General features: G+C 49.0%; 1 protein-coding gene across 3 annotated transcripts in view; it reads left to right on the top strand.

Annotated features, from left to right (window-relative positions):
* The window catches only part of EPB41L1 (erythrocyte membrane protein band 4.1-like 1), a 155,980-nt gene that overhangs the window by 8,264 nt on the left and 121,367 nt on the right, over positions 1–26,349 (top strand). The window contains exons 1-2 of one of the 3 annotated variants that reach the window (XM_011972367.1): positions 12,459–12,597; positions 25,379–25,483. In XM_011972367.1, the coding sequence (XP_011827757.1) occupies positions 12,463–12,597; positions 25,379–25,483 (240 nt within the window). In that variant the 5' untranslated portion in view covers positions 12,459–12,462. Of the gene's footprint in view, positions 1–12,458; positions 12,598–13,784; positions 13,896–25,378; positions 25,484–26,349 lie in introns of those variants that run through there. The other 2 variants (XM_011972366.1, XM_011972365.1) reach the window with 2 other exon arrangements.

Here is a 26,349-nt window from a genome sequence, read left to right as displayed (position 1 = left end):
AGTACACAGTAGGCACTCAATAACTACTTCCTTTCCAGCTCTCCCTTCTCTGTATTTAGGAGCTTAGACAAGTCACCTAATCTTGCTTCACTTTCCTCATCTATCAAATGTGAATAATCATCATCTAGCCCTGCCTACTTCACCAAATTGCGATCCCAGGAGATAATGAGAAAGTTCTTTGTAAATTGCTTAAGGGCTTGTAGCTGTGATTTTTAATTATAATAATAATCATCATAATAACCCTTGGCCATTGCCATATCCACTGCATTCTCCTCAGAGCCCAGCCCAGCCTGCTCTTCTCCTGAGACAGGTCCTCTTTGCCTGTTTGTGCTCAGAGGCGTCCCATGAAGTGTCGCCTCTGTCCGAGTTGGGAGGACCTTAGAGATGGTCCTTGCCATTGCCCTCATTAGCCTGAGGAGGGAAACTGATGCTCAGGGAGAAAAAGTGACACCCGCAAAGTCACACAGTTGGTCAGTGGCAATTGGAACACCTTATCTGTGGCTCCTGTCTTCAGTCTGAACAGTGCTTTTTCCCTAGTTGCAACTTTAGGCCCAGAAGCAGGAGCTTAGGGCAGACAGAGGCCTGGAGTGGGCTCTGCACATGTTCAGGAGGTGAGGATGCAACAGGAGAGTGTTCTGCTAAGTCAGAATTAGAACCCCAAGAAAGGGGTCCCTGGGCTCTGAGTGAGCAGGCTGAATGGGCGGGTTGTTCTGTTATCATTCTGGCTATGGCTATCTCTGCCTACTCTGGTGGGAGGGCCACCATGCGGGGCTCTGGAGTCTAGATGTAACCCAAGGCTTCAGTGTCCCTATTGACAGCCAGGGTGGCATTTCTCCACAGGTCCTGTCCCTCTAAGCCTTGCCTTAGTGGGTCTAGGGAAGGCTCTGGAAAAGAGAGAGGGCTTATACTGTCCTGGCAGTTTCTGGTAAGTCATCTTCCTTTCCCTCTACACTGGGGAAGCCAGGACCCTCCTTGGCCCCTTGATTCTTCTTTCCTTTCCTCCCTCCTCTTCTCAGTTTGCTCTCTTCCTTCAGTCTGCTTTCTCCCCTTCCCTCTCCCCACCTTGTCTCCAGATTAGAGGTCTAAAGATAGTCTCCAGGCCCACTTAAGGTGGGTGGTTTTGGGTTTGCTTGAGGCCACCTAGAATTAGAAAGTCTAGAGTCTTCCTCATAAGAGGCTCACTGTGGTGACTTATATGTTTATTGGCTTACTGTGTGCCAGGCCCTGTGCTAAGCACTTTACATGCCTTATGTCTTTTAATCCTTACAACTACCAAGCGAGGCAGAGATGATGATCCCCATCGTATTACAGGAGGCTAAATAACTTGCCCAAGGCCTACATAGTCCTCAGCCAGCAAGTGGCATAGCTGGGATTTCAATCTAGATCTGTCCGAAGCCCACCGGTACTCTTGAGTCTTTCCTATACTGCCTGTGATGGGGCCTGCAGGAGCATTTAGGGGTCACAGAGGGGCATGCATTTGCTCAAATTAGGAGAACAAATTCTTGACTCTCAGAGCAGGACTTCTAATCCAGGAATCTTCCCTCCCAGGCCTGCACTCTGCCAGCACCTCCGGGACGGGCCTTTCTACAGCATCAGCCTTGGGGCCCGCCAGGGCTCTGAGCCCATCTGGTTCTAGGCAGCTGCCCACCTGTAGGAGAGACACTGCATCAGTGCCAGGGGTGGTGACAGGGCCCATCTGTAGGTACTTGCCTTTTTTCCTAGTTATTGTTTTGTCACTGGCCACCTCAATTTTTCATTGAATCAAGTCTTCCACTTAAAGAAGCATATCATCTGCAAAGAGCATTACTTTTGTCTCCTCAGAAGGGTGCTTGGGAGCTTGGATATGCTGCAGGCTCAGTGACGGGTGGAACTCTGGAAGAAGTGGGGAGGGAGATAGAGACTGGAACCAGGAGACCCAGGTTCAGAGGTATACATCCACCAGAAGAGAGAAAGAAGTAGCTGGCCTGAGGGCTAGATGGAGGCGGCCTGGAGAGAGGGAGGAATAGGAAACCTGCTCTCACCCCAAGTGCAGCCCAGGAGTCCAGACTCCCTCCCAGGCAGGGCTGCTGGTCTCAGAGTGTCACTGAGGAATCTAGGCAGCTGCAGTCAGCTTGCTCAGCCTCCACCCACCCCAACTGAGACCATTATGTTGGTCAGCCTGGCCCAGCCCAGCCACCTGCCTGCCTGAGCAGGTGACTCAGTCAGAAGGGACCTTGGTGAAGGAGTGGTGGCTTGGAAGCTTCTATCCGCAGAGCCACTTTTCATAGGCAAGGAAGCAGAAGTTCAATTTGTGAAACAGCTAAAAGGTGGAGTGGCTTAGCACCCCACCCCGTCCGCCTCCCTTCTAGGGTTCCCTAAGGCTGGGCTTCTCAAACTTTGTTCCCCCTAAGAGCAGCAAAGGTGAGCATGCTAAAAAACAAAACAAAACCCGGGTGCCATGGCTCATGCCTGTAATCCCAGCACTTTGGGAGGCTAAGGCAGGTGGATCACCTGAGGTCAGGGATTTGAGACCAGCCTGACATGGTGAAACCCCATCTCTACTAAAAATACAAAAATTAGCTGGGCATGGCGGCATGTACCTATAATTCCAGCTACTAGGGAGGATGAAGCAGGAGAATTGCTTGAACCTGGGAGGTGGAGGTTGCAGTAAACTGAGATCATGCCATTACACTCCAGCCTGGGTGACAGAGTGAGACTGTCTCAAAACAAAACAAAACAAAACAAAACGAAAACAACAACAACAAAAAAACCCCAACACTCTTTTTCCAGGACTCACCCAAGAGATTCAAACCCAGCTGCTCCATATGCTGGCGGGTTGTGGGGTGGTCAGATCTGAGGTGGGGCCCCGGAAGCAGCCTGCTGTAACAGACTCCCCATGGAGATGATTGGGACACAGATGGTTCTCAGATTGCCCTTGTAGAAGGCTGGTCTCAGATGTTCATGAACTTCTGAAATGGCATGCACAATGTTAAGAGTGTGCATTGTCCCCAGGAGAGGATCCACAGGCACCATCTGTCTTGGAGTCACAACCCATAAAACTTTAGAACTGCTGGCTTCAGGGTTGTTTTATGGAGTTGGAGCCTAATGTCTAGAGAAAGGTCACCAGGGAGCCAATGTCAGAGCTGGGTGGAGAGGGCTGGTCTCTCATGCCTCTCAGCACATTGTTGGCTTTGCTGTGAAGGTGGTCAGAGACTGTAGACCTGTCCCTCTGTCTGGGCCTCAGTTTTCCCAGCTGTAAAATGGGGGCTGGACAGGATAATCCCAAAGTTTCATGCAGCTTTGATCTGTGGTTCTGGAAGTCAGGTCTCCTGCTGCCCAGTCCAAGTTCTCTGTCCTTTTCCTTGCTCCTTCCTGGCTTCACCCACCACTGGGGGGACCTTCCTCTTAAGCATCTTCTACCTTCAGAGATTCTGGACATAGCCTGCATTCTGGCCCCTTGAATCCCTTCTGTCGGACCACATGCCCAAATGCTCAAGCCCTTTCTCCTTTTTCATCCCCACTCACCATAAGTGAGCAAGGTGCCCATGAATCTGGGGAAGCTGAAGGTAGCCTCTGTTCAGAGCTGGACATGTGGGTCAGTGCCAAGGGGAGGGCTGCGAGAACTAATTTTCTGAGGCTCCTGGGACATGCCCAGTGCTTCCTATGTCTTTGCCCCAGCTCCCTCTGTTCCTCCCTGCCAAGAATGCCACCCCCATCATTCCCCAATCACTGTTGAAATCCTGTCTGCCTTTTCAAGGCTCAGCTCAGATGCCAGCCTATGTCCTACAAAACCTTGTAAGCCCTCCCCCTCACCCCGAGATGAAATTTGTCTTTAACTCCTCTGCACTCCCTTAGTACCTTATCTGTTTCCCTCTGGGGGATGAGTTCTGTTTGGTCTTAGCTTTATCCAGGGAGGTGGCTGTTTTCTTCCACCAGGTTGTGAGCACTGGGATGTCTTATGTCTTATTCTTTGCTTCCCAGCACCTAGCGTGGGGCTGTGCACAGAACAAGTGCTTAATTGAGGCTTACTAAGTTTGCAGAATCTGCATCCAGCTCTGGGCTGAGCTGGCCTCTCTACAGCCCCTATGGCCCATGTCACTGGCAGGCCATGGTTTCTCACATGGCCCCTCCCTCTATTTGTGGATTGAAGGGAGGCCAAGTAGGGCAATGAGTAAGAACTTAAATTCCAATCTTGATTCTGCCATTTCTGGGCTGTGTAACCTTAAGTAGATCATTTCCCCTCTCTGAGCCTTAATTTTCTCAGTTTAAAACAAAGAGGTAGGGATGACAAGTCTATTGGGGGCTTGGGAGAATTAACTGAAGTGCTTTGTGTAAAATGCTGATAAAAGCATGGCAAAGAACAAATAGCTAATAAATGATTATGATTTATTATTTTTTGGTTAATAGTTATTACCATTGTTTCAACAAACGTCTACTACGTTCTGAGCATTGTGCTGCGGGGGCCAAGGTGAGAGATAAAACAAAATAATAATAATGACAGGAGTTCCTTGGTCTCCAGGGTCTTAAGGTCAAATGAGGCAGTAAGACTCTAGTACAAGAAGTCAGTGTCTGGCAGAGATGTGGCTGAGTGAGTTGAGGGGTGAGTCATTAGTGTAGATGCCAGGCTAGAGGTGACATTTGAGCCAGAAGGGCATGAAGCAGGAAGGGCAATGACAGTCTGGGAGGAGGCCCATCTTCCCTGTGGAGAATGGGGAAGTGGGGTGCATATTTGGAGAGTTTTAGGAAGGATGTGGGAAACAGCAGAGCAGAAGCAGAGTTAGAATCTCCGTGCAGAAGGGGCATAGGGTCGGCACCCCGGATGGAGCAGGAGCTTCAAGCTTTGTTTTGCCAAGAAGAATTTGGGGGAGTGATGACTCATGGTGCCGCCATTGAGAGTGAGAGAGAGACTGCGGGAAGGTAGCATAGAAGAGTGAGGCTTTATGGCAGAGGAAGTGGGGACCAGGGAGGTGGGGGGACGTTGTCCCTCTGCCCAGGCTTGTGCTAAGAATGGTGAGGTGGGCTTCAGTTCTGGGCTTCTGCAGGGCTGCCTGTTTATCTGGCCAAGATTGGGATTTGAACATTGATGTCTGAAGTTAAAGTACAAAATGACTCCAGAAATGTCAGAATCTCTATATGTCAGAGCCCACTAGCAGAAGTGATCTCTGAATCCACCTCCCTCATGCCACACCATGCAGGTGGGAAGCAGAGGCCTGGGAGGAGGAGATGGCACCCAAGAACACCTAGTGAACTGGCCCTGCGCACTCTGGATGGACGGTGGACCTAGGCCTGTGTTAGGGTGAGGAGGGGGCCGGAGAACCCATGAAAGATGTACGTGACAAGCAAACGTCAAGCTGGGAGCAGTCTGTTGCTAGGGTGTGTGCGTGATCCCAGGTGAGTGGGATGTGAGTGGGCCAGAGCCGTCATCATTCCAGGCTTTCCTTCCGGAAAAGGAGAAAGGGCCACATAGGTGGGAGCCAGGGGAATATTGGGATGTGGGGGAAATCAGGGGGTGGCTTGAGAAGAGGAGGCTGTTGCCAAGCAGCAAGAGATATGACTAGATGAGAACAGAAGAGGCACCCTAGCGTCTGTGGGCCTGGCTCTGTACAGCCCTGGACTGTAGAGGTATCACCTCCATTGCAAGGGAAGAAACCAGGACTCCCAAGGTCAGAGCTAGGAAGAATGGAGTCAGGAGTGGCATCCAGGGCTGGAGGACTTCAAAGCCATGTCTCTGGCATGCCCTGGGTGGCAACCATTCCAGTTTTTGTGAGATCCTGGGGTCAAAGGGGTCAAGGACGTACTCAGCCCAGGGCAAGTCATCTTTCACTTCCTTTCACTTCCCCTCCATCAATCTGCCCATCGAGCAGGACTGTTTTCTTCTACTTTACCCACCCCGCTTAATTTGTTGATGAAAAATATTTATTGAGCACCACTATGTGCCAGACACTGCCCTTGATTTCATGGAACTTATGCCATCACTCCTTGGCACAGAGGGCTATCCCACATTGCCAGGGAAGGATGGGAAGGAGGAGGGGAGGGGGCCACTGGCCACTTCTCTCTCCCTTTACATGAGTCACTCCCTCTTCTCAGCTTCTATCCCCTTGCAAATGCCCTAGCCCCAGATGGTTCTTGTTGGAACTACCTCCTGCCTAAATGAAAACCAGTCAGAGTTAATTGTTAAACCTAATAGCTGGTGAGAGTTTCACTCTGCTGGGCTGGTGAGAGTGGGGCTGCACCCTAGGGGAGGGGTGGAGTCACCCAGGTTTTTCTGGCTGGTACCTGCCACCTTTTCCCTACTCTGGAATCTGCTTCCAGGGCCCTCTCCTCCCCTCCTCCCCAGGGGGCAGGCTGCCATCTGGCCCTTTCCCCTGCCTCCAGCTAAGGTGTCCCTGGGAGGTGAGCACTGGCTCTGGCCTTAGTCCAAGGGCCTCTGGGTGAGTGCTCTTAGGGGAGGTGTGGGGGAGGGCAGGGTGTCTAGCCCTGGAGACCTGCCCAGAGGCCAGGCAGCCAGTGGACCTTGCTGGCTTTGCCTTCTGCTGGGTGTGGGTGGGGGAGCTAAGGATGGTGTCACAGTGGCCTAAGCCCTACACACAGGACCACTGCCCGTGCAGCCCATGCTATGCCATTGTCCTGCTCTCCTTCCCTTTTGTCCTCTTCACTGAGTTTCTTATTCTGGGCCATTCTCTGCCAACAGACTGGGAGATATGGGCACCCTGAGAATAGTGGCAAAGGCTTATTCCTTCTTCTAGAAGACTGAGCCTCAGGGTAGGCCCCTGCCAAAGTTTAGGGACAGAGCTCAGGTTTCCGAGTCAGCGGGCCTAGTCAAAGCTGGGTGACTTTGTGCAGGTGACTTACCTCTGTGAGCCACAGCCTCATCCTCTGAACACTACAGGAGTTCCTATTTGGAGGGGTTTGAGGAGTCAGTGAAGGATACTGGGTACTCAGATCCCATTGTCACCATCACTGTGTAGGCACCAGAGGTAAATATTAATATTAGGTTCAGTAAGGTTTTGTTAAATGAGTAGATGCCATTCTATTCAGAGGTAAGCTCACAGAGGTATGTCAACTTTACCTCCGAGGCTTAGCTCTGGGCTAGGGCCAAGGAGGCCATCAGCCCAGGCCCTCAAGGACTTGACTGCAGAGCTGCAGCTGCCCCATACAGCAGCCTTAGTCACATGTGGCTAGTGGACATGTACAATGTGGCTAGGACCACCGAGGAACTGAACTTTTTGAACTCTATCGCCCAGGCTGGAGTGCAGTGGCACAATCTTGGCTCATTGCAACGTCCACCTCCCAGGCTGAAGTGATTCTCCTGCCTCAGCCTCCAGAGTAGTTGGGACCACAGGCGTGCCCCACCACGCCTGGCTAATTTTTTGTATTTTTAGTAGAGACGGGATTCCACCATGTTTTCTGGGCTGGTCTCAAACTCCTGAGCTAGGGCAAAGTAATCCCAAAGGATTACAGGCATGAGCCACCACGCCCAGCCGAATTTTAAATTTCATTTAATGTTTAATTTTATTTGATTTTGGCTAATTTAACATTTTAAAAGAATGCTCCATTTATTTATTGACAAACTATACATGTTTGGAAACCTAGATTTGTGAATTTCCTTTTTTTTTTTGCCCCCCCGAGACGGAGTCTTGCTCAGTTGCCTAGGCTGGAGTGCAATGGCACGATCTCAGCTTACTGCAAGCTCCGCCTCATGGGTTCATGCCATTCTCCTGCCTCAGCCTCCTGAGTAGCTGGGACTACAGGCGCCCGTCACCACACCCGGCTAATTTTTTTTTATTTTTAGTAGAGATGAAGTTTCACCATATTAGCCAGGATGGTCTCGATCTCCTGACCTCGTGATCTACCCGCCTTGGCCTCCCAAAGTGCTGGGATTACAGGTATGAGCCACCGCACCTGACGCCTTTTTTTTTTTTTTTAAATCATAAAGGTGGCTGGGCGCGGTGGCTCATGCCTGTAATCCCAGCCCTTTGGGAGGCCAAGGTGGGCAGATCACTTGAGGTCAGGAGTTCGAGACCAGCCTGGCCAACATGGTGAAACCTCATCTCTACTAAAAATACAAAAATTAGCCGGGTGTGGTGGTGCACACCTGTAATTCCAGCTACTTAGGAGGCTGAGGCAGGAGAATCGCTGGAACCCAGGAGGCGAAGATTGCAGTGAGCTGAGATCGTACCACTGCACTCTAGCCTGAGTGACAGAGTGAGACTCCATCTCAAAAATAAAATGAAATGAAATGAAATGAAATGAAATGAAATGAAATAAAATAATGTAAAGGCTTAAGCCTGTAATCCCAGCACTTTGGGAGGCCGAGATGGGTGGATCACGAGGTCAGGAGATCGAGACCATCCTGGCTAACCCGGTGAAACCCCGTCTCTACTAAAAAATACAAAAAACTAGCCAGGCGAGGTGGCGGGCGCCTGTAGACCCAGCTACTCGGGAGGCTGAGGCAGGAGAATGGCGTAAACTCGGGAGGCAGAGCATGCAGCAAGCTGAGATCCAGCCACTGCACTCCAGCCTGGGTGACAGAGCGAGACTCCGTCTCAAAAAAAAAAAAAAAAAAATTGTAAAGGCAAGGAGAATCTAAATATCTTATGAATATTTAGCACCTGAATCAAGATGTATTGTAAGTATAAAATACACATTGGATTTAGAAGAGGATGTATTAAAAAGTAAAATATCTCTGTAGTCTTTTTCATTTTAGTTTTAATTTTTTTTTTAGAGACAGATTCTCACTCTGTTGCACAGGCTGAAGTGAGTGGCATGATCGTAGCTCACTGCAATCCCTGAACTCCTGGACTTAAGGGATCTTCCCACTTCAGCTAGTAGCTGGGACTATAGGCATATGTCACCTCACCCAACTAAATTTTTTTATTTTTTGTAGAGACAAGGTCTTGCTATGTTGGCCAGGCTGGTCTTGAACTCCTGGTCTCAAGAGATCCTTCCGCCTCAGCCTCCCGAAGTGTGGGGATTACAGGCTTGAACCACCGAGCCAGGCCTGTAGTATTTTTTACATTGATTACATGTTGAGATAGATATATTGGGTTAAATGAATATATTATGAAAATTAATTTCCCTCATTCCTTTGCACTTTTTAAAATGTAGCTACTAAGGCCAGGCACGATGGCTCACACCTGTAAACCTAGCACTTTGGGAGGCCGAGGCAGGTGGATCGCTTGAGACCAGGAGTTCGAGACCAGCATGGGCAACATGGAGAAACCCTATCTCTACTGAAATTACAAAAATTAGCCAAGCATGGAGGTGCGTGCTTGTAACCCCAGCTATTTGGGAAGCTGAGGCATGAGAATTGCTTGAATGCGGGAGGCGGAGGCTGCAGTGAGCCAAGATCGTGCGTCTGCACTCCAGCCTGGGTGACAGAGCGAGACTCTGACTCAAAAAATAAAATAAAATAAAATAAAATAAAATGTAGCTACTATAAACTTTTAAATTACATACATGGCTTGCATTATATTTCTATTTGACAACACCATTGTAGACGGAGTTGAGCTGGACACATTCGATTAATAATAGAAGACTACATAAAGACTAGTTATTTGGGGAAGGTTGGGAGGTCAATGAAGGATGGATATTCCCCACCTCACCCCAGCCCGGGCCTTGCCCCTTGGTGGAATGTTACCTTGGACAGCCCCATAGCCTTGAGGATGAGATCAGGGCTTCTGATGGCAAATGAAAAACCTTGGTCTGGGTCCTCATCCTGTCCATGCCCTTCACTTGCTGTGTGTGTGACCTTGGGCACTTCTCTTTGCTGAACCTGAGCCTTTCATCTGCAAACTGAGACTAATGGTGGTTGAGGGGATGGCCTGAGAAATAATCTGAGTGAGTATTTAGCACAGTGCCTGGCATGCCCAAGCAATCAAATATTTGCTGTTTGGTGGTTGCTACTACTGTTAGTGTGGGGGCTGTTGCCACGACAGTACTGTTGCATCCAGCAGCTCATATTCAGTTATTCCATGTGTCTCAAGGGACACTGGCCAGAGGGGAAGAAGTTAAAATAGCTTGAGGGTGGGAGTTGGGATGGGGATTTGTATGATACCTCATCTCATACCTTTGTATGATACCTCAAGAGATTGCTTGGTTTTCGGGTAGCTCCTTGGATATTCCTTTCTGCAAGTGATCAGGCAAAGACAAATTCCCATTTTACAGATTGAGGAAACTGAGGCCTGTGAAGGGAAAGTGACCTGGCTACACAGCCGGAACCTGAATGCAGGACATCCTGCCCCTGTCATGGTGGTATTAGTGTCAGCTGACGCCACCATTCGAGGTTGTAGGAGCAGCGCCTGACCAGAAATCCAGAGCTTGTAAGGAATGGTTATTATTAGTCTTCTGTAACTGGAAAGGATCTTGACATTGTTTAGTACAACAGTCTCATTCTGAAGTCGAAGAAACAGAGATGAGAAAGACAGAGTGAGAGAGAGAGAGAGAGAGAGAGAGAGAGAGAGAGAGAGAGAACTGCTGATCACATAGCAAGTTGGTGGCCAAGCTGGAACTGATTCTGTTTGCTTAGATCCAACCTTCAGCTCAGCCCCAGCAGGATGGACGGCCCTGCTTGTCAGCGCCCTTCTCTCCTGCCCAGTCCCCAGAGAAGGCTTCTGAGAAAGAGGCTTTTGTTTCATCAGCTCCTCCTGGTTTCCTGTCAAGGTAGCTGCACACGCATGCACACACACACACTCACACCCATTGGCCCCAGTTTGCATTTGTTACACACACACACTGTCACATTCTATTGGCCTCAGTTTGCGTTACACACACACACACACACACACACACACACACCCCATTGGCCTCAATTTGCATTTGTCCCTATTCCAGGTTTAAAGGGCCCTGAAATTTGAAGCCTATCCACACATACCTACTTTCTGGGTATCCCCAGAAAGACCATGAGCTTTTACATCAAGGAGGCCTGAGTTCAAATCCTTCTTCTATCTCTGATTCTCTCTGTGACCTTGGGCAAGTCACTTGTTCTTTTTTGACCTCAACTTCCTCGTCTGAAAAGCAGGAACAGGAATGGTATATGTACAACCTAGTGGTTTAGCTGAGTTCCAGACCCCAGCCACCAGTGTAGGGGTCTCAGCTCTGCCACTTATTCACTGCCTCATCTTCAGTGAGTCATTTCATCCTTCTAGGTCTCAGTTTCCCCATCTTTGAATGGCGCTGCTACCTCTTGGACAGTTGTGATAAGGTACCTTGCTGAGCTGTTCACAGGTGTCATCTCATTTAGTCCCCCCTATTAGCCCTGGAAGCAGACACTATTACTCCTATTTTCCAAATGAGGAAGTAAAATGACTTGCCCTGGGCCACATAGCTAGTTAAGTGTTAGAACCAGAATTCAAACCAGGTCTGAGTGACTCCAGAGCCTAAGCTCATAAACCACTGTACGTTCTTCCTGTTCACCTGATTTTCGTATTCTACATGAAGTAGGAACACCTCATCCCACCTGGAGACTGACTGTTCTGAGTGTGTGAGTCCAGGGTGCCTGTAGCTTCTCCTTCCAAGTCTCCTGCTCCATTGCATACTAAGCCTGACCTGTGGTTGGAGCTCAAAGAGGATTGAAAATGTACTTACATACTCTGAGTGAATTACACCAGAACAGGGTGTGAATGCTAAAAAGACCCCGAGGGAGGCCAGGCATGGTAACTCATGCCTGTAATCCTAGCACTTTGGGAGGCCAAGGTGGGTGGATCACTTGAGGTCAGGAGTTTGAAACCAGCTTGACCAACATGGTGAAACCTTGTCTCTACTAAAAATACAAAAAATTAGCCGGGCATGGTGGCACATGCCTGTAATCCCAGCTACTTGGAAGGCTGAGACAGGAGAGTTGTTTGAACCTGGTGTACGGAGGTTGCAGTGAGCCAAGATCGCGCCATTGCTCTCCAGCCTGGGTGACAGAGCGAGACTCCGTCTCAAAAAAAAAAAAAAGAAAAGGAAAGACCTCGAGGGATCACTGATTCCAACCATATTTATTTCACAGACGGGGAGACTAAGGCAAGGAAAGGCCAAGTGGACAGCAGGGGGTATAACCATGGCACCTGAGGAGGAACGTGGAGATTGGGGCCCCCACTTTCCTTCCTGCCCATACGTCTAGTCCACCAGCAAGTTCTGGGGATACCATGTCTTAAATACCTCTTGAGTCCGTCCACCTCTTTCTGTCTCTTCTGCAACCACCCTAGCCTAGGCCCTTGTCATATCTCCCCTGGATAATCACAACAACCTCCTAACTGGTGTTCCTACAGCTTCCCCTGCCCCTCTTCCATCTAGCCTCTACCCTGCAAGCCAGTGGTTTCTCTTTGCTCTTACAATAAAGAGCGAATCTTCACCTTGGCCTCCAAAGTCCTTCACTGCCTGGCCCCTGCCGCCGCTTCAGGTGCATATTTGTTACTTTCTATTTTGCTTTCCGCCTTGTCACAAGGCCTTTTTGTTTAACAGGTTCAGCAACTTCCCTAAGGTGCCTCAGACAGTCAAATGCCAGCCTCTCAATTTCCAGCACATGCTGGGCTCATGAACTCCTGTTCTGAGGAGCTAATGCTGTTTCCTCTCTCTAGGTGCCTGACTGACAGAAGTTCTTGCCCCTGGGCAGCTGGTGTGGACAGAGGAGGGGTGAGTGTTCTAGAGGCACAGCCTTATTATTCTCCTGCTGAGGTTGGACAAAGAGGTCTTCTAGGCCCTTGGGCTCTCAATTTTGACATATTTGACTGCTGGGGAAGTGTGAGGCTTTGTTTCTGGTGGCATTGAAAACAGGGGCAGTGCTGGGGGCCCTCCCTGGTTTTGGCTTGTTTTGGGGTAGGGGCTGAAATGCATATTCATCAAGCTCTGTATTCAACAACAGGCTTTGCCTCTATTGCTCATCCATGCCACCATGGCTGGTGAAGGATGGTGCTGGGCCTGGAAGCTGGCCCCATGGCCCTTGCCTGCCTTTGCTTCACCACTCCTAGGTCATAGACTAGATTCAGAAGAGAGTGTTTTCATCCTGGCCCTGCCCGTTGACTACTATATGACCTTCCTTTCTATTGGCCTCAGGGTTGCGTCAACATCAGGGGATAGGGGAAAGTTGGGTCAGACTAAATGATTTGTTTTCAAACTTTCCAGAGGGAACTCTCCTTTTCCATTGCACCCCAAAGAATCTCAATGTACAAAACAACTAAAGGGGTTGCAGTGTGTGTTGGAGTTGGCATGGGGCTGGCCAATTCCTCAACCCCAGAAGCCCCCAGACAATGCAACTGACCTTTTCTTGGCTTTATGGAAGACACTTTGGAAACCACTGACCTGGGGCGTGTCAAAGCTTCTTCCCAGCTTGGAGGTGCTGTGACTCTGGCAGGGCGAGGGAGTAGAGAGGGAACTCAGCCAATGGAGTTACGTTGATTGGGAAATTTCGAAGTAACGTGCAAATGTCACTGTGATGTTACTAGTAAGGCACAACTGTCAGGGCTGTGATGTTTCCATTCTGGAGTCCTCTGGTTTTTAATTTTGGTTCGATGTGAAGTATCTTTGTACCTCTAGGGAAATTTTCCATTTTTGTGTGTGTGTGTGTGTGTGTGTGTGTGTGTGTGTGTACACATGTGTGTGCACCTGTAGGGAGCAGGAACTATGGGGAATGAAGTGTGGCCAAGCCAGGCTGGGATAGGTAGAATGAATGGTGGGCAGAGCTGGGAGCATGTTGCTCCTGGGGGTGGTGGGGGTAGGGGGTGGCTTTAGCTCAGTTAAAAGGAGCGATTTGGCTCCTTCCTACGGGGGCCCCATGGAGATCTCTGGGCAGGAAGCACCGGGAACAAGGAATCCTCTGTCCGCAGCCACAGCACAGCCAGGACAGAGGAGGTGGATTAGGAGTTCCCGGGAGGGAGCCTACCCAGCCTTTCCCTGACATTTGGGCAAACTTGTGGGGAGATGCGGAGCTCAAGGTATATGTGCATAGGGAAGGTGGGGCTCCGTTAAGGGGAGGTTGAGATCAGCTCATGCATTTATTCCACACATTCCTCAAGCTTCCTGAAGCCTTTCAAGGAGCGAAGCTCAGAGGCAGACAATTCTGTAGGAGTCAGAGCCAAGAAAGATGAGACTCTAGGTATTAACCACCATCAGTTTACTGAAGAAGACAGGAAATGTGAGAGATAATAGACTTTCACAGGCAGCTGGGTGCAGTCGGAGCTATTTGGCCTGTGTGTCTAGAGCCCCACATTCAAATTCTTGCTCTACAGTAATGGTCTCATGACTTCCCCTTTCTGAGCCCTCGTTTCTCCTTCCATAGAACTCAGATGAACACATCAGCCCTAGCTACTTCTCAATGCTTTTCTAAGTGTCAATTAGAATAGAGTTTTTCAAATCTTTTTGGACAGCAGAAACCCAATACTGTAAGCATTTATAGCAGAACTTGTCTGGTTCTGGGGCAGTTTCCCCAGAATTTTGCCCTCCTCATGGCTCTTAGTTTCCTGGGTGCTTTTGGAGATACCTCTGCAAATTCCCAGGGCTCTAGGAAGCAGGGTCTAAAGACACTGGGTCAGGGTATTCTTGAGAACAGGCTTTGAAAACTGCCCAACTGCAACCCAGATGATAGGGGTGGTGCCACATACACAAGAGTCGTTATAATACTGGCTTCTGCTTGGCCCTGCCCATGGCCAGTGCTGACCTTATCTTAGTTAGGGTCTATACAATTGGGCATGGCTTTTTTCCAGAAACCAGTGACAAAAACTCAACTCAAAGTGGCTTTAAACCAAAAAATGACTTTAATGGATCCTGGGGCAGTTCATGGGTCTGAAGAATGAGGAATCAGGTTGACACTCTCTCTGCCATCACTGTTTATTTGTCCCTTTTAAGCTGTCCTCTGCCCCAGCTTAGCAATCCAAACAGAAAAGGGAGACTCTTTTTCTTCTAAAATCTGTATGTCAATCCAAGGGAAGGACTCTGAGTGGTTCAGTCACTGTTGCTGGGAGGATAGGAATATTCTGAGTGGCCAGGTGTGGGTCAGATGCCTACCCATGTAGCTAATGTAGGGGCACAGCTAGCACCAGACATAGGGGGAGTAGAAGACTGTTGGCAGACCACGAGAACATGCTAGGATATTAGTGGAACCCTAGGTTGTAACAGCTCATAGGCCTGCAAGGGGCTGTAACTCCCCTCTTCAGTTATAGTAATGCAAATGCCAACAATAATAACAATAGCGAATGTGCATTGAATTACTCTTTCTGTGCCAGGCATGTTCTGTTGCTTTATGTGTGTTCTTTCATTTAACTCTCATGACAGTCTTTGGGTAGGTCCTATTATTCCTATTATTTCCCCATATTATCGATGAGGAAACTGAGGCCCTGTTAAGTTAAGGCCACACTTTGAGTAAGTAAGGGAGCTGGGTTTCAAGCCCAAGGTGTCTGGCTTCAGAGACCATGCTCTGACCACTGCATCTCCAGCCTCTGTTTGGTAGGCCAAGTAGCCATCTTGCTTTTGCTTGTATGCACGGAGCTCATGACCTACAGAGGCAGCCCAGGCCCAGGTTGCACTGCTCTGCCTGTTGAAAAGGGCTTCCCTATGCAGTGCACATGTCTACCTCCATACAAATCCATCCAGACAGCATATGGCTCTGTGTTAGGTGTTTCAGGAGATATCAAGAAAAATCATCCGTGAACCTGCCTGAACGGTCACCATCACAATAAGTCACATTACTGACATTGTGCAAGTCTCCATGCTGAACTCTTTATGTGCATTATGTCATTTAATTGCAACAGCAGGCCAGGTGCAGTGGCTCACACCTGTAATCCCAGCACTTTGGGAGGCTGAAGCGGGTGAATCAATTGAGGTCGGGAGTTCGAGACCAGCCTGACCAACATGGTGAAACCCCATCTCTACTAAAAATACAAAAATTAACCAGGCGTGGTGGTGCACACCTGTAATCCCAGCCATTTGGGAGGCTGAGACAGGAGAATCACTTGAACTCAGGAGGTGGAGGTTGCAGTGAGCTGCGATCGTATGACTGCATTCCAGCCTGGGCGACAGAACAAAACTGTCTCAAAAATATAATAATAATAATAATTGCAACAACAACTCCAGAGAGTAGGTTCTGTTATTGTCCCCATTTTCCAGGGGAAACTGAGGCTCAGAGGGAATAAGTAACTAAGAAACTGCAAAGCTGGTATTTGAGTTCAGGTCTGCCTAGCTCAAGAGCCTGTACTAGAACCCACTGCAGTCAGCTGTGTCCCCTAGAGGGGGAATACATGTGTGCAGATGTGATTGTGACACAGTCAGCATGCAAATTGCCACTGAGAGGGACAGGAAAAATGCAACTGAAGTTCAGAGGAGAGAGGTGAGGGAAAGGGGGAGAAGGGGACATTTGATCTAAGTTGAAGGGAACTAGGATTTGGACATTCAGTTCAGGGAGGGATCTCCAGGAAGGGTTGGAAGAGAGAAGCAGGGGTAGTGAAGCTTGGGGAGAATGAAAGAGCTGAGGTGGGGGTGAGGATGGGGGGTGTTGTGGCCAGCTGTGCTTTCAGGCCCCACAGAAGGTGCCTCCTTCTTCCAGACTGTTCTCTTCATAGATGTGAAGAGATTTGATCTTCTCCAGGAGAGCTCAACACAGGTGCTCAGTTCCTTCCTTTCCTCCTGATGTGAGGTGGACAGGCCCTATCTGGAGGGTAGACAAGGTACCTGCGCACCAACAGCTGTCAGTGCTTCATTCCCTTCTCCCTGGTGGTGAATGGAGGGAAGAATGGTCCATTCCCCAGGGATCAGCACTTTCTCCAGACAGCACAGTGCTCCAGGCACCAGAATGGCTGGATTAGCCATTCAGGAGGGTTCTCCATGTCCTCCCTGGATAACAGGCTGAAGCATGTGCCTCTCACCCATGGAGGGGCTCCTTTCTCCTGTGCCCTCCCTTAGCTAATCTCATCCATTTGTCAGAAGGTGGATAATGCCCCCCAGAGGCCTGGGCTCTGTTCCTAAAGTGCCTTTGGATTGTTCTCCAAACAACACAGGTGGGAAATTGGGGGAAGAGTATGATGTAGTGCTAGGAGCTCTCTTGGTTTCAAAGGGTAGAATAGCAGTTATTTTTCCTGAGCTGGACTCACAGTGAGTCAGGGGTTTTATCATCCCATTTTGCAGATAAGGAAGTTGAGGTTCAGAGGAGGAAAATGATGCAAATGCAGTTGTCACATGAAATGTGAATGACTGTGCCATTGTCTCCTGAAGGAAGGACGTAAACCTAGAGACTCAACATGGAAAACTGCCCCTTCCCTCCCCTGCTCTTGCCCATCAATTCTTCCTCCTGTGGCAGTGGCTCTGAAATGCTGACTCTGGCTACCCTGGCTGCTCTCTATCCTCTCCTCTACATGGTAACAGATCATTCCTCCTGGCCTGCCTGAGAGCTAGAGGGGTGTCTCTGGGGGACCCAGGCCTCAGGAATATTGCCCACATAAGGTCCAGACGTCCATTATTTCTTCTGTGACTCTTATGGTCTCTGGAGTCCCTGGATTTCTTCAATCCTTCTTGAAGGAATTCTAGCATTTCTGTAAGGGGAAAAGAGGCAGAGAAGGACAGAAGAATTCTTTCATTAGGGTCCTTCAACCCCGTGGCCCTTATCACCTGGCTCACACTAGAACTAGAATCAAAGTCCTTTATATTTTTTTCTACAAAAGGCTTTTTTGTTTGTTTGTTTGTTTGTTTGTTTTTTAGGGCTTTTCAATTTTTCATCTCATCTGATTTTCCTTGTAATCCTGAGAAATAAGGCAGGAAGGGTATAATTATCCCCATTTTGTGGGTGGGTTAACTGAGGCTCAGAGAAGGTAAGTGATTCTCCAAGGTTGCACAAAAGATAGTGGCAGAGCAGGGCTAGAAGATAGAAGCCAGTGTCCAGGAATCCTGACCTTTCTTCTCAGTGCCCAGTGCTGACAGCTACTGGGACAGCCTCTGGCTGGCCTCTTAGTCCCTCTCCACCTCCATCCAGGACTCCCTCTCTGGTTCAGCCCAGTGTGGGGGAGGGGTCATGTCCCCAGTTCGGACCTTTCCAGGCTTCCTAAGGCCTCCAGAGTAAAGCCTCACTCACCAGTTCTGTATCTGAGAGTCCCCCAAATCCAGCCCCAACCTACGACTCTTGCCAATCTCAGCTAACATAACAGGCTAGTCTTTTCCTTCTGACAAGATGGACAAGATTAGTCATTTGTTAGGGGGCATCCCTCTGTGGGATGTTGGAGGAATGGGTTTCAACCTGCTTGCTGCTCAGGGAGTAGATAGGGAAACTGAGGCAAGTGTCAGCACAATGGCTACATTCAGGACAGCTTAGAGAGGCAAGGCTAGGAAAAGACTTGGACTCGGCTAATATGATGGGCCTTTCCCCAGGAAAATCTACTGCTTTGTTTCATTAAATGAAACACAGATGGCGCGTGCCTATAATCCCAGCTACTTCAGAGGCGGAGGCAGGAGAATTGTTTGAACTGGGACCTAGGAGGTGGAGGTTGCAGTGAGCCAAGATTGAGCCACTGCACTCCAGCCTGGACTACAAGAGCAAGACTCCATCTCAAAAACAAACAAACAAACAAAAACAGAGTGTACTGAGTGCCTATCTTTTGCTCTACTTCTATCCCAGAGAAATTCTTCCAAGGGGCTCCCTGAGCTTTATCAGAAAAGTAGCACTTAGGCCAAACCAGAACCAGAGACCCAGGTTCTTAAGGAGCATTGGAGGTTATAGCTCAGCACTTGCCAGAACAACTGAGATTCTGGAATTACTGATGATGACTGCACAACTCCATACGTAAATATACTCAAGAGGAGTGAATTGTATGTTGTAAAGTGGTACATTTTATGGCATATGAATTATATCTCAATTTTTTTTAAAAAAGAATACCTGGGATTATATTAGAGCATGCCCTGCACATGTAGGTGCTTAATAGATATTTGTTGAATGAATGCATTAATGAATGTAACATGTATTTATTCATTTTACTTAAAAATTTTTTTTTGATGTAAGAACATCTTATAAAGTACATTTGTTTGATCCTCACAGCAGCTGTGAGGAGGAGGCAAGGCAAGAATAATGATCCCCATTTAACAGATAAGGAAATAGAGGCCTGGAAAGATTAAATGACTTACCCAGGGCAATTGAATTAAAGTTTTAGAGAGTTGAAATAAGTTTTTATGCTATCTTCTCCAGCCCCTGATTCATTAAGCAAACCTTAACCAAGCACTTCTATAATAGAGCTATCCCTGAGGATGGTGAGATACTGATATCGATGTGCCAAGACCTCTCTCATTCTCAGTAGTCAAGAGGGAGACTCAGATGAAGAACCAAGCCCTGACAATATGTTGTGATTAGTACTGAAGGGAGGTGGGCTCAGGGGCTGCAATGCCTGAAGGGGCTCTGACTAGCCCTGGGGATAGCAGGGTGATTGCCCTGGAGTCTGACAACTGACTGGACCAGGAAGGATCAGAAAGATGGCCAAAAGAAAGGACAAGGTGTGGCTGGGTGTGGTGGCTTATGCCTGTAATCCCAGCACTTTGGGAGGCTGAGGTGGGCAGATCGCTGGAGGTCGATTGAGGTGGGCAGATCGCTGTTGGAGAACAGCCTGGCCAAGATGTGAAACCCTATCTCCACTAAAAATACAAAAATTAGCCAGGCATGGTGGTGCATGCTTGTAATCCTAGCTACTTGGGAGGCTGAGGCGGGAGAATCGCTTGAACCTGGGAGGGTTGCAGAGTCGAGACTGAGCCACTGCACTCCAGCCTGGGTGACAGAGTGAGACTCCATCTTGAAAGAAAGCAAGAAAGAAGGAAGGGAAGGGGAGGGAAGGGGAAGGGAGGAGAGGGGAGGGGAGGGGAGGGGAGGGGAGGGAAAGGTGGGCAGGGAAGGGAAGGGAAGGGTGGGCAGGGTAGGGTGTCTTCATGTCAGTCCAGGGTGCCCTTGAATCCTGTGATGAGATTAGGGCTGGCTTTGATTCAGAAGAGCAGGAGTCACTGATGAATTTTAAGCAGGCGAGGAACAATGCTAGATTTCCTTCTGTCCTCTATCCGGGGCAAGCCCATTTCAGCCCATTCTTCAATACCACTCTCCCTGCCCACCCTCCTCCTCTGTACCCTCTGCACTGCACACGGTGAGCCTGATAGAGGTGAACTTGAGCCCAGGAGCCCTCTCTCTCAGACCAAGCTAGTCCTTGCTTCATCACTCCAAGTAGCCCTCCTCAGTTTGAGTCCACCCCTGACATTGCTGTTCTGGCCTTCAACTGATCACAGCTAGAAACTGTCGGTAACATTATCACTAAGCGCTAATAACCATTAAAACAGATGACCATTTATCAAGCCCTTACTCTAAGCCAGGCATGGTTATAAGTGATTCATTTCTGTGTCACTTAAAATCATTTAATCCTTATCCTAAGAAATATGTTATAGTATAGTCCCTAGTTGGCAGATCAGGAAACTGAGGCACAGAAAGGTGTCATAATTTGCCTAAGTGTTGGTGAAGGTGGGATTCAAAACCAGAGGCTATACTGAGTCTTATCCACTGGACTGTAGAGCACACAGGAGGAAAAGGACAGTCAGTCCAGCTGAAGACTGAGTGAGCAAAGAAGGACTGGTCCGGTGAACTTGGCAAGCCCCAGAAGCACACATAGGCCTTGAAGTCCATACATTCAGTGTGATGGGCAATCTGCGTTTTGCCTTTGAATCTAGGATTTCTGAAGCTCTAGGCCGACTGTGTCCCTGTCTGTTTGATGTAGCCTGGCTGAAGCCTGAGCCGTGGACAGCCAGATTCATATTTTCTCTCTCTGTTTCTCTTTCTCCTACCCACCACCCCAGTGCTTGGGCCTAGAAATGGATTCTGCCTCCAGCTGCTCCTCCATTGAGTCCTGATTTAGTCAGCACATTGTTATTAAAAACTCCAATTTGTCCTGTGTACTGGGATACAGAGGCCAACATGGCAGGTAAACACATGCTGTGGTCTGGATGTTTGTGTCCCCCTATAATTTATTTGTTGAGATCCTAACCACCAAGATAATGGTATTAGGAGGTGGGGCCTTTGGGAGGTGATGAGGTCATGAGGGCTTCACTTTCATGAATGGGATTAATGTCCCTATAAAAGATCCCAGAGCCTTTGGTAGTTCATGAGCATGATGATTGGGTATTCACGTACGTGTGTGAGATGTGCCACCTTCAAACCTTGTTACAACATCAACGCATTACCTGTCTGACATGGAAAAAAAAAAAAAGAGTGATCTCAGAGAGCTAGATTTCCCTTCTACCATATGATGACAAGCTAGAAGGAGCCATCTCTGAACCAGAAAGCAGCCCTCTGTAGACACAGAATCTGCTGGCACCCTGATCTTTGACTTCTCACAAAAATGTGAGAAACAAATTTTTGTTGTTTATGAGCCACCCAGTTGATGGTGTTTTGTTATAGCAGCCCAAAAGCAGAACTTCATACCATTCTCTGGCATTTCCCAAGAGGTAGTGACAAAGATGTCTCTTGGTTCCTCCATGGGATGCATGATTTCGAATTTGGAAAAAATGTTGTTCTCTGTTGGGGGAGGTAGCATGTGCTGGGAGCCCTTGTGTTAGGGGTCAGGCTTGGGCTGTGATGCTGCCTCGTCTATTGCCATGCTGGGTGACCTTAGGCTGGTCCTTGCCTCTCTCTGGTCCTCTTCCTCCCCATCTACCAAAGGAGGGGATTGGCTGGAATATGAGAACAGTCCCTGGCGTTTGTGGGGCGTTTGGCTGGTCTATGTGTCATGTGCTCACAGGAGCCCAGGCTGATTCCAAGGTCCCTTCCTGCCTGGCAGTTGGCTCCTGGGTCTCATAGGCCCTGGAAGTGACCTCTGGGCTGGGTAGCTCATCAGCTTCCCCACACTCTAGCCTGTGGGGTCTCCTGCTGGCTTCTCAGAGCTGATGGAACAGGTTCCAGCAACACAGCCCCTGACACAGAAGCCAGACCTGTCCAGCAGGGACCCCATGCACTGGTGGGTGTAACCTCTTATTCTTACCTTTGGGCAGGAAGTGGGGAAGGCTGGAGTGGGGATGGAGTGAGAGCAGACCTTCAAGGCCCCTGAAACTATGCAGTTAACCTAGTCCTGCCTCAGGAAGGGTGGTGAAACCAAAGCCCTAGAAGAGCAGCTTTCCCCAAGACTTTGCCAAGTGTCACCAAACTATGCTGGAACCCAGATCTACTGACCCCTCCCTGCACAAGTGAGTCGTGTGCTCAGCTGTTCCTGGGCCTTGCTCACGGAGTGGGGGAGGGCAAAGGATAGAGCCTGTGTGCACCTGGCCAGGTGGAGAGTGGCCACATTTTATCCTGATGCTTATGGTTGGTGGGGGAGAAGTGTCTCCATGTCATTTGTCATGTTTCCCTGCCTCCTGTCATGTTTCTCGGATAAGTTCCTGGGTCTCTTGCCCAGTTGATTCAAACAGCCTATAGGTTGAGTGTCCAGAGGAGGGGGCAATGCAGAGGGCGAGCCTTTGTGCCAAATGGGGACAGGAGGCCTGGTGAGTCCTGCTGTGCACCGTTCCTGGTGGTGGAGCCGCTCCGCTGTGAGTGCCCATCCTTTCTCCTGGCCGTGGCCATGTGGCCTAGGCTAGCAGGCCCTGGAAGAGCCTCTCTGTGTCCTTCCTGGTTCTTGGTGTCTACAGCCTCACCCACAACCCTGAAGCTCTGGGCTCTGCTGCTTAGCTCTGGCACAGAGACTGGTTTGGCAGGTTTAGCCACACCCGTGAGCAGTGTGAGGGCTGGGAGCTGGGGTGGGGCACGGCTGAGGAGGCAGTGCTGCCCTGTCCTTCCCCCCATACCCCCAAATCCCAGCCTCACTTCTGCTGCCTTTTCTACCTTTCTCAAGGAAGGCTTCCTGGCAAGCTGGAAGGCAGAAGCCACGCAGACTTCTAGTCCTGGTTCCACTACTTACTCGGTATGTGGCCCTTGGCCAGCCCCTTTCCCTTCTTGGACCTCAGTGTCAGCACCTGTACAATGGGTCTTTGGGCTCAGTGATCCTCAGACAGCCACGTTGTATGATTCTAGTTGGGACTCTGCCATTTTCTCTCCATCCCTGAACAAATGATAGAGCACTGACTGCCGCAGGTTCTGCCTTGGTAAAATGAGTGCCTCGACCCTTGCTCGCTTCCTGGGGATGTCGATAGGATCAGCAACATCCTAGCAAGCATCCAGTCTCCATGGGAAAGTTTTCTTTCTATAGTTTGGCCTGCCCTTATCTGGTTCAAGCAGAAGGAGAGATGATACCTAGAGATGGGGCTTTCTCTAGGCCCCCTCCCACACTCCACTTACCCTGAGACCATAATTGACTGAGAACCAGGCTTTCTGGACGGCTCTGTGATTGGGGGAGGGGCAGAGGTAGAGAACAAGAACACAGAGGAAAGGCCCTCGCACTTGCTGCCTCTCGTTCCTCCCGACCTTCAGATCAGCCCAGGGTTCGGGGGAAGAGGGGAAGGCAGGAAAGTTCCACCGCTGCTACAGGCCCCCTCTGTGACACTGGAAAAATTGTGTACTCTCGCTGGACCTCAGTTTCCCTATCTAATCAGGAAGACACATGTCTTCCAGATCACATGTCCTCAGAAAATTTAAGTTCTGTTGCTTTGTTTGTTTGTTTGTTTTTGAGACAGAATCTCGCTCTGTTGCCCAGGCTAGATTGCAGTGGCGCAGTCTCGGCTCGCTACAACCTCCGCCTCCCGGGTTCAAGCGATTCTCCTGCCTCAACTTCCCAAGTAGCTGGTATTACAGGCATCCACCACCATGCCTGGCTAATTTTTGTATTTTTAGTAGAGAGAGGGTTTCGCCATGTTGGCCAGGCTGTTCTCAAACGCCTGGCCTCAGGTGATCCACCACCTTGGCCTCCCAAAGTGCTGGGATTACAGGAGTGAACCACTGCGCCTGGGCAGAAAATTTAAGTTCTGACAATGTATAGATCAGAAGAAGGAATGGGAGTTAGATGAAGAGGACATTCCCAGTCTGAGATGGGGGATAGAGAGAGAAGAAAAAGGGAATTAACATTCATTGAGCACCTATGTGCCAGTGCTATGCCAATTACTTTGCATACAATACATACACCGTCTACATTCCCAAGTCTCCTTTCCAAGTGGCAGCCAAAGTGAACTTTGCAAAATACAAATTTGACTGGCTGCGGTGGCTCACGCCTGTAATCCCAACACTTTGGGAGGCTGTGGCAGGAGAATGGAACCCGGGATGTGGAGCATGCAGTGAGCCGAGATCACGCCACTGCACTCCAGCCTAGGCAACAGAGCAAGACTCCGTCTCAAAACAAACAAACAAAAACAAAAACACAAATCTGACCATGTCACTCAGTGCCTTTCCTCTGCCCTTAGAATAAAATCTAAACTCCTTACAATGGTGTACAGAACCCTGAGTGAGCCGGTCCCTGCTTCCCCTTCCAGATATCTATCTCTACTGGTCTCTATTGGTCATTGGAAATGATTCTATTGGTAATTTCCATCAGCCACAGGAGTCTTCTCTTTATTCATTTAGCAAATTCATTCCAGCCTCAAGACCTTTACACATGCTTAGGTTCCCTCTGCTTAGAATTCTTTTCCTGGCTCTTTGCCACCTTGGCTCTTTCTTATTCTTTACGTCTCAGTTTAATTTAGTCCTCCCACCCCCTGCACTGCTTTTTTCACCACCTCTTGATTCCTTCATAATGCTTATCACAATTTGTAGCTATTTGTCTCTTTCTTTTAATGTCATGTTCACTCTGGATTCCACATGGCATGGTGCACAGTAGGTATTCAGTAAGTATTTGTTGGATGAATGAATGAATGAATGAATGAGTTGTAAGGAAATGAGAGAGTGCTGGTTGAGTGCCTGGCATAGGTTATGGCTCTTAGGAGGTGCTCATAAATGGCAGCTTTTAGTGAAAACTGACATGGCAGAGATAATAAATACCCACCGATAGATTGCATACATGGTGGGTAGGGGATGCAGCGGGCAATTAAGGTTGGAAAGTGATGCACTCGTGCCAGATCTTGGGGGTCCCTGATGCTTGGCCAAAGAGTTTAGACTTCCTGAAAGACAGTAGCTGGAAGTCATTGCTGGGCCATTAATGTAACTATAAAGCCCTACTTCTGAGATGTGGGCTCAGCCACTTTGCGTTCTCAAGGGGCTGTGCTGTATGGTGGTGGGGGTGCAGGGTGGCAGACAAACCCAGAGAGAGACAGGCTGGGAACCTTTCTGGTGTCATTCTCTGAGACAGGCTATTCCCACAGGCCCAGAAGGAGGGGACACAGTTAGGAGCATGCTGTGTTTTCTGATTCCACGTGGCCATTACACTGTTTCTGGGGAGTGGAGGTTAGGGGTGACCTAAGAGTCAGATGCTTGAATTTCTATTTGAGCCCCTCCCCTTATCAACCGTGTGACTTCTGCTAGGCTCATTCGAATCTCTGATTCTGTTTCTTCATCTGTAAACAGGCTGCTGTTCGTACCTGTCTCATAGTTTTCTTGGGGAGGATCAATGAGGTAGAACCTGCAAAGGGCTTAGCGGAGAGCCTAGCACCTACTGAGCGCTCAGTAAAGGTGAGCTATTATCTTCCATTCAACAGTGGGGGATTCAGAAAGGTAGATTCAACCACAAGTGCACAGAGGCATGAAACAGGAGGGTGCTTTGGAATGGCAGGAGTTTCCTGTGTGTGTTGTGGATGGCAAGGAGGCAAGTGGAGTGGCAGGTGGGTCCAGCTCCTGCAGCCCGTGTATACTGGCCAGGAGCTGACACTTTATCTGGAAAGCGATGAAGACACTGCAGGGTATTAGGCTGAGAATGATGTGATCCGATTTCTAGCAGTGGGGGGATGAATTGGAACGGTAAGGCTGGAGACCAGGAGACGGATGGTAGGCTGTTGGTGTGGCCTGGTGAGAAGTGATGGGCTTCATCTCAGGCTCGTGGAAGTATAGAAGAGGGAATAGATCCCAGAGTGAGTTGAGACAGAGAATGGACAGAGTGTGGGGCCTGATGGGTCTCTGGGAAGGGAGGAGGGAGAAAGGAACTTGTTTTGGATGGCTGCAGGCTTTCTCAATGGGGTGGCTGACGAGATTATAAAGCTGAAAGTATGGACAGTGCATGTGGGTTTTGATGCCTGTAGTTTGACTTTTCTGGGAATTCAGTAGCTCCCTGAGAAACCTCTCTTTCATCTGACTCTCTGTGTAGAAAATCTTTCTAAAATCTCTGAATGATGACTCCTCCATTAGGGATGAGGAGGGCCTCCTGTGGGGACACTGTACATACCTCCTAAAGAGGGGTGGCAGCTTGGCCTCCTTTGGTGGTAACAAAGCTGGGGATTTTATTTGGAAGCTGTATTTCAGAGTCTATCAGTTTTCTTGTGATTTTCTTCAAAGCATGTACAAAGAGGCAGTTCCAGTTAGTGGAAAATATATATATATATATA

Source organism: Mandrillus leucophaeus, unplaced genomic scaffold (assembly GCF_000951045.1).
Source record: "Mandrillus leucophaeus isolate KB7577 unplaced genomic scaffold, Mleu.le_1.0 Scaffold129, whole genome shotgun sequence".
In the NCBI taxonomy this organism is placed as follows: domain Eukaryota; kingdom Metazoa; phylum Chordata; class Mammalia; order Primates; family Cercopithecidae; genus Mandrillus; species Mandrillus leucophaeus.
This window is presented reverse-complemented; position numbering and strand designations above follow the sequence as displayed.